This window comes from Oreochromis aureus, linkage group 3, assembly GCF_013358895.1.
Source record: "Oreochromis aureus strain Israel breed Guangdong linkage group 3, ZZ_aureus, whole genome shotgun sequence".
NCBI lineage: Eukaryota > Metazoa > Chordata > Actinopteri > Cichliformes > Cichlidae > Oreochromis > Oreochromis aureus.
In genome coordinates this window covers 49572939-49586029 of record NC_052944.1, presented here as the reverse complement: position 1 = coordinate 49586029, position 13091 = coordinate 49572939, and the positions used below count along the sequence as shown (strand labels likewise).

The 13091-nt window shown below is 39.7% G+C and overlaps 2 protein-coding genes across 4 annotated transcripts; both read left to right on the top strand.

Annotated features, from left to right (window-relative positions):
- Window positions 1–1007: 1007 nt before the first annotated feature.
- Window positions 1008–4375, top strand: LOC116333559 (myelin-oligodendrocyte glycoprotein-like). Of its 2 annotated transcripts, XM_039610532.1 has the most exons (5): window positions 1008–1224; window positions 2908–3285; window positions 3389–3466; window positions 3563–3659; window positions 3808–4375. In XM_039610532.1, the coding sequence occupies exons 1-4, from the start codon at window positions 1143–1145 to the stop codon at window positions 3655–3657; spliced, it is 633 nt and encodes a 210-aa protein (XP_039466466.1). In that variant the 5' UTR covers window positions 1008–1142; the 3' UTR covers window positions 3658–3659; window positions 3808–4375. The 2 variants fall into 2 exon arrangements, with proteins under 2 accessions (XP_039466466.1, XP_031612668.1); XM_031756808.2 differs by having other exon boundaries at window positions 3563–4375.
- Window positions 4376–5601: 1226 nt separating this feature from the next.
- Window positions 5602–11027, top strand: LOC116333558 (myelin-oligodendrocyte glycoprotein-like). 2 transcript variants are annotated; one of them, XM_039610489.1, is made up of 6 exons: window positions 5602–5963; window positions 7338–7406; window positions 9023–9400; window positions 9491–9583; window positions 9672–9770; window positions 9853–11027. In XM_039610489.1, exons 1-6 carry the CDS (start codon window positions 5873–5875, stop codon window positions 9885–9887), a joined length of 765 nt encoding a protein of 254 aa, XP_039466423.1. In that variant the 5' UTR covers window positions 5602–5872; the 3' UTR covers window positions 9888–11027. The 2 variants fall into 2 exon arrangements, with proteins under 2 accessions (XP_039466423.1, XP_039466424.1); XM_039610490.1 differs by having other exon boundaries at window positions 5605–5963; window positions 9675–9770; window positions 9853–11026.
- Window positions 11028–13091: the final 2064 nt, after the last annotated feature.

The following is a 13091-nucleotide window of genomic DNA, read 5'->3' as shown; positions in this document are numbered from 1 at the left end:
TGGACAGTATAGATGTAAAACCAGCAGTTTATCTCAGTTAACGAGAGGAGAAGGCATGTGTTTGCTGTAACAGTAGTTTATGTTTAGAATAAAAAATCCCAGCTCACTGGTTTGATCGGGGCAATAGTGCCTAAAATGTTGCATAGTTTTGCTGAGAGATCTTTTACTTTGTGGTAATCTTAGATGAGTAGTTTTATGGACAAAAACCAGCAGGTCATTCAGTGTTCCCTTAGTGCTAATGTGTAAGAGATGTTGGTGTACTATAACTGAAGTAATGTTGTTAAGTCCTTAAAGTCATATTCTTTTATTGTCATGACTGTATTTGAAGCTATTTTTATTTTTGTATGATACCTAATTTATATGGAATATGGCTGAAGTAAACTAAAGTCTAAAATACTTAATCATTTGTTTAATAGCAATTTAAGATTATATAATTCACATATAAAACTATGAATTGTAATTTTAAATGGTTTAAAAGCATGTAGAATAACATATGTAGGCAAGTATATTTCTCCTTTTTTTTTTTTTTATCAAGAAGCAAAGACAGAAAGAAAAAAAAAGAAACAGGGCAGGGTTCGGTGGTTGAATCATCCGTCCCCACCAATGCCAAAACCAAATCTACGCCCTTGACTGGCACAATAGGTCTTTTTTTTTTTTAACTACTATTCGACAGTCTTATAACAAATATGAACAACGAGAGTAGACATACTAAACCTGTAGGCATTAATTATTCCATCGTGATGCGTGTAGTCATTCGTGACTGCGCTACACACTGAAAGCAACCTTCTGATAAGCGTCATAATTCGGTTACAAGAAACGTTAAAGTTCCATAAATGCATACCTTTGCCTAATAATAAAGGCATAAATGTGTTTGGGTTTTTTTCCCCCCCACGTTATATCAGTTGCACGGAAGTAGCTGGCAACGCAAGTAATCCGGGCGCTGCAGCTTTAAGCAGCTGCGCGCGCTCCCGCGGACGGCAATCAGTTTCTGGCAGACAATCACTTTTGGGCACAACACCGGATTTGGACATTTGAAGACTGACACGTCATTCATTCATTCATTCATCCAGTGAGATCGAGGCAGGAGCACAGCCAACCTCAGATTTGATTAATTAATCCACGGACTCCGTGTTCTGTGCACCATGTCTGTGTACAGCCCACTCTCTGCCTCGCTGTGGACTTCTATTCTGTGCTCGGCTTTCAGCGTGTGGACTCTGGTTGGAGGTAAACGTTACTGTCAGCTCACAGCTGCGTTTTCTTCTTCTCCGTGTCGCTGTGAGTGATGACAGTTGTCAGTGAGTTACTCTGACACGGAAAGAAGTTTCAACGAGATGATTCAGGCAGGCTCTCCTTTGCGATGAGCGGCTTTCCCCCGTTTAAGCGCTCATAGAGGATTAATTATAACGGACAACACTGAACAGGCTGAAAGTGTGAGTGTGAACGTGTTAGACTGGGTTGGGTTTTTTTTTTTTCTTTTCAATACGTATCCGTCCGACAGTGAGTCAGTCAGTGAGTCACGGAGAATTGTTGTAAAGTATTTCATCAGTTAATCAGCTCAGAATTGTGACTGAACAAAAGGACGTCGTGACATTTTACATCCCGGTAATAACAACTCATTTGTTTTAAATGCTTAGATGACATTTGGACTTTCCAATTATAAACAGCTCTGGTGATTTTGGTGACTGTTGTTTATCTGCCATGTAGATCGTGTTTGAATAACCACCAATAATCAGTTATTGCCTGATATACACAGACATCCATTTGTGTTAATCGGTTAGGCTTCTACTCTGCTGTGCTACACATCCTCCACAAAGACACGTTATGAGTTAAATGTGAAAACAGCTCTCTTTTGTGGTTTTAAACGCTCTCTGCTTCTTGCTGTTTCTTCATCTCGTCATCTTGTAACTCTTAGTACCCCAAAGACTGAAGAAATAAGACAAAGGCGATTCTGTCTAAACTGGAGCTGAAACAAACAAAAATCATCAGCACACTTTGCTTTTCCTTGTCATGTCTAACGGTTGACACGTCTCTGGCCTGGGAGGGTTATCACGAGCATTTGATTAAAAAATTAATCAAATTAAAGCTGCAGTGTTGAACAGTTTTGAAGAAGGTAATCCAACGTTTTTCATATGTTAAACCAGTTTTGTTACTTGGGTCTTCCTTCAAAAACTTGATGGATGCTTTTGTTTTTGAAATGGTGATAAAGAATAGAAGTTCAACAAAATTAACAGAACTCAGAAACTCGACCTGTTTATTTGCCTGGTTAATCCCTAAAGGTCCGTCTCTCTAAAGAGGAATCACTAAAACTAAGAAATACTCATTGGTTATGTCTAAAATCTCTCAAATGTATAGTGAGTGTTATGGGTCAGAGAAATTTATTTTCTTGAAGTTTTTCGAAGATAGAAATTGCAGAACCTGACTCTATTGACCTTGTATTCCAGTTTCTTCACGTATAAAAGCTGACAGAGTCCCACAAATTGAACCTTCAGTGGTATTGTGACCTATGATGTGCAATGTCACTGTCACCCTGTGATCATATGGGTCCTTGTGGAGACATGAGCTGAGGTTTATACACGTCCTCAGCCCACGTGAACTCTGAACTGAGGTTTATCCAGGTCCCAGGCTCCTGAAATACCACTGACTCAGCATCACTTATTAGAACTAAACAAGGTGAAACAAATCTCCCATGAGTTCTCTGTTGGTTTTGGAAACATATTGAGGAGGACTTGTTTCATTTAATAATTTAGTCCCAGAAATACCTCTGCAGTAACGCCACAAAGACTCATGGGCCTCTTCATGATGTTCAGGCCTTCAGTGTGTAACTTTATAGAGTTATACACTGACGATCTGAGGATCTGTGGAAGTTCTGTAGGAGTTCAGGAGAATTAATTTACAATCTGTTTCCAGGTGAGGTTCTGGTGATTGGTTCAAATCTTCCAATCATCGCTGCTCCGGGTGATGATGTCATCCTGCCGTGTCACCTGGAGCCCATGTTCGATGTCCAGGGTCTGACGGTGGAGTGGTCCAAACCCGACCTGAAGCCCGACCCGTCGGACCGGCTGAGCCGAGTGGAGTACGTTCACCTGTACAGGGACAGGAAGGAGGTCCCCGACATGAAGATGGCCTCGTACTTCAGGAGGACGGAGCTGTTCATGGACGCCATGAAACACGGGAACATTTCACTGAAGATCCTGAACGTGTCGGAGGAAGACAACGGCAGATACAGATGCTTCATCCCCAAGCTGCAGAGCAGAGTCAAGTCTGCAATCGTTGAACTTGTAGTTGGTGAGAAGATTTGTTTTGGCGATGTTTGTGGTTCCCAACAGTTTTGTGTGTTTTTTCTGTTACAAACCTTCAGTTTCATTTTATTTTTTTTCGTGACCTTTAGATCCAAACCACATTAAAACCTCTCTGGCAGAGACGTCGCTCCAAACGCAAGATCCTCAGGACAAAACTCTAAGAAACGGTGAGATAACAATCCAGCTCTTCTCCTCATTATTTCTGTTTGGGTGACATTTTTGTGCATATATAATGACCTTTTTTCCTTTATTGACATCACCAGGGTCTCTGTGGTCGTCATTGTCATCGCCTTCATGTCCGTTGTGGCTGACGCTGCTTTCTTTGCATAATTCTATTAGTGCATTTTTTAGACATTAAAAGTAAGAAACAAAAAAACACAAATAATGTTGATTCTTGCCATCACACTTAATTGGATTTAAAAAAAAATCTTTTCAGCTTTTTTAAAAAAAATCAGAAACAGCCAGAGGCAAATGAGAAAAACACTTTTTATTTTTACTGGATCTTCAGCCAGGTTGGATTCAAACCAACAGCCACCGGGAGACACTCAAGCCCAGCAGCACCAAGATCATCTTCTATAACAGGAAGTGAGCCTAATTTGAACTTTGACCACGTCCAGTTTATTTATCGAGCTCATTTTCACACAAAGAAAGTGTCATACAAGAAAACCCAGAGTGGAAGATCAGAGGATGTAAACAGGAAATATTTCTTACAGAAGTCTTCAGTCAGAGTGGCTGCTGTCAGACTCTGGAGGATCTGCTTGGAAACATCAAGCAGTGAAACTGATGGATTTCCTCCTTCAGTACAAAACTGTGAAGTCTGGAGAAGAAAAAACTCCTCTGCCTCACTGTCAGCGTGTTTAATGAATATTTATTTAGTCTCACTGTGTGAACTTAAATCTTCAGTGAGACCTTAAAGTGTCTCCGATGGACAAATTAAAGGGTTAAAATCCCCCCCCCATTGCTAACTAGACTGAAACAAATCATCCCCAAACACCAAGACTGTTTTGTGTTTAAATATTTGCAGTTTTTTTGCAGCATCCGTTACAGATCAAAGCATTAAAGGAAATTTAAAGGTTTCTCTCCAGGTACCATGGCCTCCTTCCATAGTCCAAACATTAAATGGGGGTTCTACATTGCTCATAGGCAATGTGAGTGTGAATTTTTCTATGTCTTTCTGTTTTGGCCCACAACAGACTGGAGGTCTGTCACGAGTGCACTCCGTTTCTCGCCCTATGGTAGCTGGGATGGGCTCCCTCCCGACCCTGATAAGGATGGATGGAAATAAGCCATCCGCTGGCTGCCTGCAGTAATGAAATGAGATTTGTGAAGTATGAGAGGTTTGATGAGATTCACATAAGACTGAGAGTGCACATGCAAAAGCCATGTATACCAAACCTCCAATCAGAGATTCTGCTGGAGCTGTGAAGTTGTTCCTTTTATTTGATAATTTTCTACACTCAAAAAATTAACTGTTGACTTTAATTATTTTTTGTCAATAGGTTTCAGAAAAATGTATTATGTTAGATAGAAGCAAAAAATGTAAGTTAGTTAAAACAAATGAAATTAGATTAGAAAAGCAAAAGTTCTGGGAACTGAGGAAATAAAAAATACTGATGATCGACAAGAGACGTTTAAGTCACTCAAGTAAAGTCATTTATGTTATATGAGTTAAATAACATGATTCCACATATTTGTTGGAACATAGTTTGCTGTGTACAATTTCTGTTCTTTAAAATATGTTTATGCTTGTAAAGTCTAAGGAGTTTGCAAAGGAAGCGACTGTATTTCTTTAAGTTTTTCAGAGATGTTTTCCCTCTGATTGAGAAGCTTCTTCGGTTCTAAAATCCAATGGTGAAGAATCCCAGGTATTTAATCTCTTGTGGGAGCTGTCTCTTAAGAAGGTTGTTGACCCAGTAATGATCATATGACTCACCAAGGTGTGGGTCATTATCAGTAGAGGTTTCAGGTGAAACCACCCGTCTTCTCTGTCTAAAACATGAAAGACTGACCTTTATTCTTTATCTTTCAAGGTTTTTTTTAAACCTCTGCTGATAATTACAATTCCTTATTTTTTTGGAAGCTGCACTTCCAACAATATCTATAAAAAGGGAAATCTTTGTGCCCACCTTAACATGCAAAGCAGTCTGATATGTTGACAGTTGCAAATGACTCCTAAGGTCAGCCTAAGTGTCCTGGAGTGATGCTGTTGTAAACAGAAATACCCAGAAGAGCCAGAGGATCGGGGCAGGAGGGTAAATTTATTGTGTAAATATGTCTGTAGTTCAAAGTGATCGAGAACAACACCTTTTTATAGCTCAGTGATGGACTTTATTGTTTTTGTTTAGTAAGACCTACATAAGTGGGTGAAAGGGTGTTCCAGCTCATGACTGTGTTGGCTGGTGGCGCTTTCTCCAGGTGTTTCCAGATGTTTCTAGTCACAGGTCTGGAAAAAAAATTGTGACACAAATGACTAAGAAGGGAAAGAGAGAGAGAGAGAGACCGGGCGGGGCTAAAGAAGTACTTGAACGGTCCACGATGATTCGGTTTATTCATTCAAAGAATAACTACGAGCCATGTCTGTGTACAGCTCGCTGGGTAGAGAGTCATCCTCACTGTGGACTTTCATCCTGTGCTCGGCTTTGCTCGTCTGGACTCCTGTTCAAGGTAAACTCACAGCTACATTTCATTCACATTTTCGAGAAATAAACAAGCCGAATTCACTATTAGCAGTTCCACTTTGTGTGTCACTGTAAGTGATGACATTTATCAGTTAATTACTTTTACACGTAAAATAATGTTAAATTGTGGTGAATATCAGGCAGGTTCTGCCCTGTATGAAGCGGTTTCTTCCAATTTTAGCGTTCATAAGAGTTCATATTTATCGGATATCGACGATGATCCACTGAGCATTCTAAAGATGTGTAAAGGTTTGACATGCCTATTTACGTCAGACACGGCACACCTGTTTCTCACAGCGTAAACAAAACGCATGCGCCACACTGCTGCCTAGCAACAAGAACGAAATAAAGAAACATGTCCGGTGTGGAAACTCGCTAGAAAACATTAAATGTAGTCTCTGTTGATATCACGTAATGACACATTTCAAACTTTGTTTCTCGCCTCAAATGTTTTCATTTGCTCATTTTGCGAGTCTGTTTTTGAAAAATGTACGAAAATGTTTGAAAGGAGCGCAGTAGTAAGGCCTGATCACTTGACTGATTTGTCCAATCAAATTCAGTCACGTGAAAGTCTTGATTTTACTTATTTTTCAGTTATTACTGTAAATATTTTTAGTCAGGCTTTCAGTTTAAAGTTTCCATTCTGCGTTAGATTTTAAATTACTGTCCCACTCCACTGTTTTATGAGGTAAACTCCCTGAACCTACTGTACAAAATAAGACAACAGAAGATAATCTAGATTAACTTGTAGCTTTTTATGGCTCTCCTGCTTTGTTTGTTCTGAACAAATATGTTCACCTTGGCAGGGAAGGGGTGCTTGATTTGTGTGGTACACACATTTGAGCTTTCTAAGAATATTCTACTGAGTTGTTAATTTACACATGTCATAACCTCATTGTTTGGTAATCATGACTTTGCTCTTTTCAATCCTGATTCAATCATTGAGTCATTTCTGGGAAAACCCCACAACACATCCAGTTAGTTAATCACTGGTGACTAGACATAAAAGAAATTCAATTATATAGGGACTTTTGTGTTTGTGTTTTTTTTATTTTTATTTTTTTATTTTATCTGATCTGACCTGTTATCAGGGTCAATGAATTATTTTGTGAATATTTCTAACTAATCTATATAGAAAACATTAAACATCACAATTTAATAAAACATTACCGAATATAAGGCAAAAAAAGATTATATGAACTAATTTCCATATGTTTATATGTTTTTTTTGTTTGTTTGTTTTTTTAAATATATTCACTTTCAGGCTTCATGTTTTTGTGTATGATGTCAGCAGCTCGTATAATAAAATCTTCTCCATCTTCTCATGATGTCTTCTGAAGTTGTGAATTTCTTTTTCCAGCTATTCCGACATCCCGTGATGGGACAGGAAGTCTTTTTAGAAGTCCAGAAGTCTTCAGCAGCCAACTCGGTAACGTCTCCACACTGTCGAACTTAATACACTGAATTTACTTTGATTCACTTAAATTGCACTGAATGTATTTAAGAAATAACGGCCTTGTGGCGGGGGGGGGGTAATGTCAGCAAACGAGGACTGAATTGAACCATCGTCACACAAACCTAATATACCAACCCTAATGGGATACTGAATATTTGCATTGTGTCCACACAAACATCAGAAACCACATCATACTGTGACCCGTGGTACCTATTTAAAATAGGACAGAGCCGTAGGCGCACAGTCAGTTAAAAAGAGTTTAATTTTTAATGCAAAATAAAAGTAACAGTGTAACAGCGGCACCTAAAAACAATTAAAAACTTTACCTTATTAAAAACGATAAAACTGTACGATTGCCCGTGAGACAGGACAGGCGCTGCGGGGAACCGTTTAAGAACAAATCGGCATAGCTCACCGGTTAAAAAGGGACAGCAACTCACACATAACCCCAAATGGGCAAAACACTATAGAAAAAGGCAAATCTTCAGTGCCGTCTTCACTCAGGCCCACCGCTGTGCATGCAAAAGCGGCGAGACAAAAATAGGATTCGCTTTCCACGCAGCGCCTTCACCGTCCGCGACTATATGACTGACTCATCGATCGAGCGATATAGATATATATATATATATAGCTAGTTTAGGGGGACCCATATCAGACTTTCATAGAAAGAAATTAAAAACACCAACTTGGACCGAGCACTCGCAGCTTCAGGTTTGCAGAGAAATACCCAATTGCCCACACCTGCGCTTATGAAAGGAGCAAAGACCAGCTCCGCCCACCAGGGGCGGTTCCCAGACTCCAGGTCTCACCTGTCACAATACATTGACAAGAATCAAACAATACAGATGGCTATAAGTAATCAAGTTAAAAAACAAATAATATAGCTTAAGCTCATAATCACACCATTTTTAAACATTTAACGAGCTGGAAATTGAAGTGAGGGACCAAATAAACACTATGTTCCAGTAAGTTTAGCCGACATATGCATCCATCAAGGTTTTCCACAGATGAGCTAGTTTTGGCTTTAACAACTTAATTCAGAAGACTTTGGTCACAAGTCTCTGTGGATTTACTTTTTTTATCTGCTTCCTGTGTCTGGTTACTGTAATTTCATTGTTCTGGATCAGCAGGTACCCACAGGAACCCAGCATTTTACTGTCTGTCTGATGATCTCTGATTGTGTCACTTATTTACAGAGATTACTCACAGAGGAAGCTGTTCTGGTTTAGATTAAAGAAGTTACTGACCAGACTATTTCCCATGATCAAAATTTTAAATCCCTGACACTGCATGTGTCTGAACCAACACAGATATGCCTCCATTTAAACCTGATGCATTCAGCTTAATTTATTCTACTCTAAATTCACATATTGATATTGAGATCTCTGTCCTGTTTACCAGTATACTAAGGAGGAATTCTTTCTTTTAAGAATTTGATCTCAGTAAGAAACATTTCTGGAATAACAGCGGAAACACTGGTGTGGCTGTTCAAGATCTTAGGTTTTTGGTGTGTAACTTTACAGAGTTATACGCTGAAGATTTGTGGAAGTTCTGTGGTAGTTCAGGTTTAATTTTCCGTCTGTTTCCAGGTGAGGTTCTGGTGATTGGTTCAAGTCTTCCAGTCATCGCTGTTCCGGGTGATGATGTCATCCTGCCGTGTCACCTTGAGCCCACGTTCAATGTCCAGGGTCTGACGGTGGAGTGGTCCAAACCCGACCTGAAGCCCGACCCGTCGGACCGGCTGAGCCGAGTGGAGTACGTTCACCTGTACAGGGACAGGAAGGAGGTCCCCGACATGAAGATGGCCTCGTACTTCAGGAGGACGGAGCTGTTCATGGACGCCATGAAACACGGGAACATTTCACTGAAGATCCTGAACGTGTCGGAGGAAGACAACGGCAGATACAGATGCTTCATCCCCAAGCTGAGGAGCAGAGTGAAAGCTGCTGTTGTTGAACTTGTAGTCGGTGAGAAGATTTGTTTTGGCGATGTTTGTGGTTCCAAACTAAAATTTTTATTAACAATTTATGACCCTTATGTTTTTTTGTGTCTTTTAGACCCAAACTATGGGAAAATCTCATTGACAGAGACCCCACTGCATCCCAGAAACTTCCAAACTCCAGATCCTCAGGACACGACTCAGAGAAACGGTGAGAAAAAAAATCCAGATTTATCTCTGCATCATTTCTGTTTTGGTGAGTTTTTTGGTCCATTTGTGGTGACCTTTTTTCACCTCAGCAGGTCGGTCCAGGGTTGCTGTGCTAATCTCCATCATCATCGTTTCTTTACTTGTAGTCACTGCATTTGCTGCTTATTTCTCTCGCCATCACACAAAAGGTACGTCAGAAACAAACAAACACAAACATGTTGCTGCTTCTTGTGCCGTCAGACTGACTCATTATTAAACTTCTTTTAACAGAAGCATTCAGAGGACCAGGGGATCCAAAGTCATAACAATTACCAGTGCTTTGCACAAAGGATCATTGGTGTTAATGGAGCGGAGAGCGTTGGAGGTTTAGCTTTCCTGGATCCTGACAATTTGCTTGGTAATTCAAACCAGCAGCCACTGGGAGACACTTCAGTCCAGCAGCACTGAGATCGTCATAAGGTCACTTTTACAAAAGTGTTTAACAACTATCAGATAAAACACAGAGTGGATACTACACAGTATCTACACAGCAAATAAATGAAAGATGTTACATGCAAGTTATTATTTTCATAAATAACAAGAAGCACTCTGAGAGCACAAAGCTCTGCTGACGAAAGTATTTACTTAAAAAAAGTTTTCTATTTTGTATGTGTTCATTTTTTTCTTTGTTTGTTTGTACTTTATGAAGTTTGCAAAGCAGTAAATATCTCATAATAATCTGACAGAGGTTTACTTTGATTGCACAAGCATTATGTAGGAGTCATGGATGAATAACAGGTATTTATTTGTAAATAACTGACTATATAAAACTTGAGCTGTTTATTTAATTTTACACTATAGTATATTTCTGACTAACTGGGCAGCTTACCATCTTTCTCTGGGGTCAACTTAAAAAATCTTTTATTTGGTATGAAAATTCACAGTTAACCTCGCTGACGTGAAGCATGCTTAAACTTGACCATGGATGGAGAGATGGTGTCTCTGATTTTTAAATGTTTGTCTTGACATTTGTTCTACTTGTTTTTATTTTTTATGAACTTTAACGTGTTTCTTTTATTTGTCTTTAATGTTTAAAATCACCTTCTTCCCGCTCTTTGTAAACTTTGCGTTATAAATACATTATTCCATGCCTCATATTTATTTATTTATTTATCATTTCTGTGTGTTGTTTCCTGTTTGCATTTTATGAAGTTTTCAAACTGTTTGATTGGATAAAAGTTTGTATTTTTGTGAATTATTTTGTGTTTCAGAGATATTAAAATCCTCTACAGAGTTTTATTATTCTTAGTTCAGTCTGATGCAGTCATCTCTTACTACATTACACACATACACACTGTTCCCTCTTACGGTGTGTTCACACCGAACGCAATAGGCGCGAGCGAAAACGCCCCAAACGCCCCTAATTTGACGCCTGCACATTCGCACCTCGACGCGTGTCCAACAGAAATCCACCGCGCCTCAAAATTGCATATTTTGACGCGCGTGAACCGGAAATGTGGGAGGGATGTGGGAGGAAGTTGTGCCAGACGTATCTTTGCTAGATGGCAGCTGTCGAGCTAGCGCTTGAACATGACAGCATGCATAAAAGCAGAACAGTATTTGTACATCAGTGGGAAAATAGCGGTGGCTTGCTAGCTTTTGTGCGGCTTCCCCGGGTCAGTGAAAAATGTAAAAAGAGAACTTACCAGGTTGCCCGAACTGTTCACATTTCTTCCTCCAAACTCGGTCCTTTATATTCCTGTCTCGGTACACAAAGCAGTTGGTGTCGTACAGCTCCGGGTTGTTTGCTACGGCGTTGATTAGCCTTCTCTCCATTGAAGAATGAAGGGCTTTGGCTGAATCTGCCCCTTTGACCTGGTTACAGCCACGTCACCAGGCTCCTGATTGGTTGACGCGGCGCGATTTGACGCTGGAGTTCAAATTTTTCCAACTCGAGCGGTAGAGGCGAAAAACGCGTATGCACAAAATGCAACACAAAAATTCACGCGCGTGGTTTTTTTCGCGCGTCAAACGCGCCCCACGCGCTGCACTGACGCGCGTTTCAGGCGTTTTGGCGTTTTCGCGACGCAAATCTGCCTCCGAATTTTCGCCGGACGCGCTATCGCGTGTCATCGCGCTCTTTCCATTGACTTTACATGTAAACCTGACGCTCTGGACGCCTCTATCGCGTTCGGTGTGAACACACCGTTACTCCTTTATGTCTGAATTCAGGGGCGGAGCGGGGGGGGGTGGCTTACTGGGCTTAAGCCCGGGTTGTTCTTTCAGAAGCCCGGGGTCTTTTGGAGTGTAATTTTTTCATAGTTAGATGCCTGGCTGACAACTGTATAAAACAAAAAACTACACACAATATTCGAAGCACATAGTGCACACTTTGGGAATTTACGACTGTGCGTAAATCCCCCCTAATATTGGTATGATCCAAGCTCAGGCACTGCGACTGAGCGAGGGGGCGGGGGGAGCCGCTGCGCTGTTGGAGAAACGGAGCGAGGCAGACAGAGGAGAAGTGAAGTCTGACCAGGTACCAAAGCAAATCATTCATACTGTACAAATAATGTAAATATGACGGTGTATCACGAAAGATTGATACCAAACTGATCACTTGACCCATATTACGTTACTTGCTCTTCAAGTGAATCAACAAATGGCGAAATGAAAAGCCGAACAACAACAACGCTGTTTCTTTAGAGAGTCTTAGCTTACATGTGTGTTTATTTCATATTTTCAGTTGTTTCCCTTCACGGCTAAATAAATCGGTTTCAGTAATGTACTGATATACAAGAATGGACATAAGGAGCTTCTTTCAAAGAAAAAACTCTGGTAGATGTTATTTTATATATTATGCTTTGTATGTTGTTCAATATATTCCTATGCAAAAAAAGAGGAATTTCAATGCACAGCAGTATATTCACAGTTTAAACCAGATATTTACATACACTTTATGGAAAACACAAGAACATTTTTTTACTGTACAACATCAATTTAGAGTAAACTTGTTTTGTTCTGGATAAATAAATATTGAAATATCTTTTGAAATAGTTAAATGTCAGAATAAAAAGAGGGAGCTGTCTATTTTAATCACTTTCATCAAATTTATGAGTACATATACACTAAGTTTATTGTTAATTAATAAGAAAACTCCAGACGATTCCATTCTGAGCTGAAGAAGCTTCTGATAGGTTAGTAGAGTCCATGTGAGTAAATTGGTGGCACACCTGTGGATGCATATAAGGCAAAACACAGAGCCTGTTTCTTTGACATGGGAAAATCAAGAGATGTCAACCAAAACACCAGGAAAAGAATCGTGGAGCTCCATAAGTGTGGCTCAATTTTGAATACAATTTGGTGCCATTTGCAATTAAGAAATACAGATAGTTTCTCTCTTTACTCTTAAAGTTAACAAATATGTTTTTTACATTTATCAATCTAAAAAAAAAAAAAATCATTTAGTCTGATTTGATGTTACAATTAAAAAAGTGTTTTGATCTGAAGAGTGTGTAAATATCTGGTTT

What these genes read in the sequence shown, in the direction of transcription:
- LOC116333559 (XM_039610532.1), top strand. Translation starts at nt 1,143, where the DNA reads ATGTCTGTGTACAGCCCACTCTCTGCCTCGCTGTGGACTTCTATTCTG. An exon ending in CGTGTGGACTCTGGTTGGAG is followed by an intron (nt 1,225 to 2,907) that starts GTAAACGTTACT and finishes ATCTGTTTCCAG; the next exon opens with GTGAGGTTCTGGTGATTGGT. An exon ending in AATCGTTGAACTTGTAGTTG is followed by an intron (nt 3,286 to 3,388) that starts GTGAGAAGATTT and finishes CGTGACCTTTAG; the next exon opens with ATCCAAACCACATTAAAACC.
- LOC116333558 (XM_039610489.1), top strand. Translation starts at nt 5,873, where the DNA reads ATGTCTGTGTACAGCTCGCTGGGTAGAGAGTCATCCTCACTGTGGACT. An exon ending in TGTTGTTGAACTTGTAGTCG is followed by an intron (nt 9,401 to 9,490) that starts GTGAGAAGATTT and finishes TGTGTCTTTTAG; the next exon opens with ACCCAAACTATGGGAAAATC. An exon ending in CTCTCGCCATCACACAAAAG is followed by an intron (nt 9,771 to 9,852) that starts GTACGTCAGAAA and finishes TTCTTTTAACAG; the next exon opens with AAGCATTCAGAGGACCAGGG.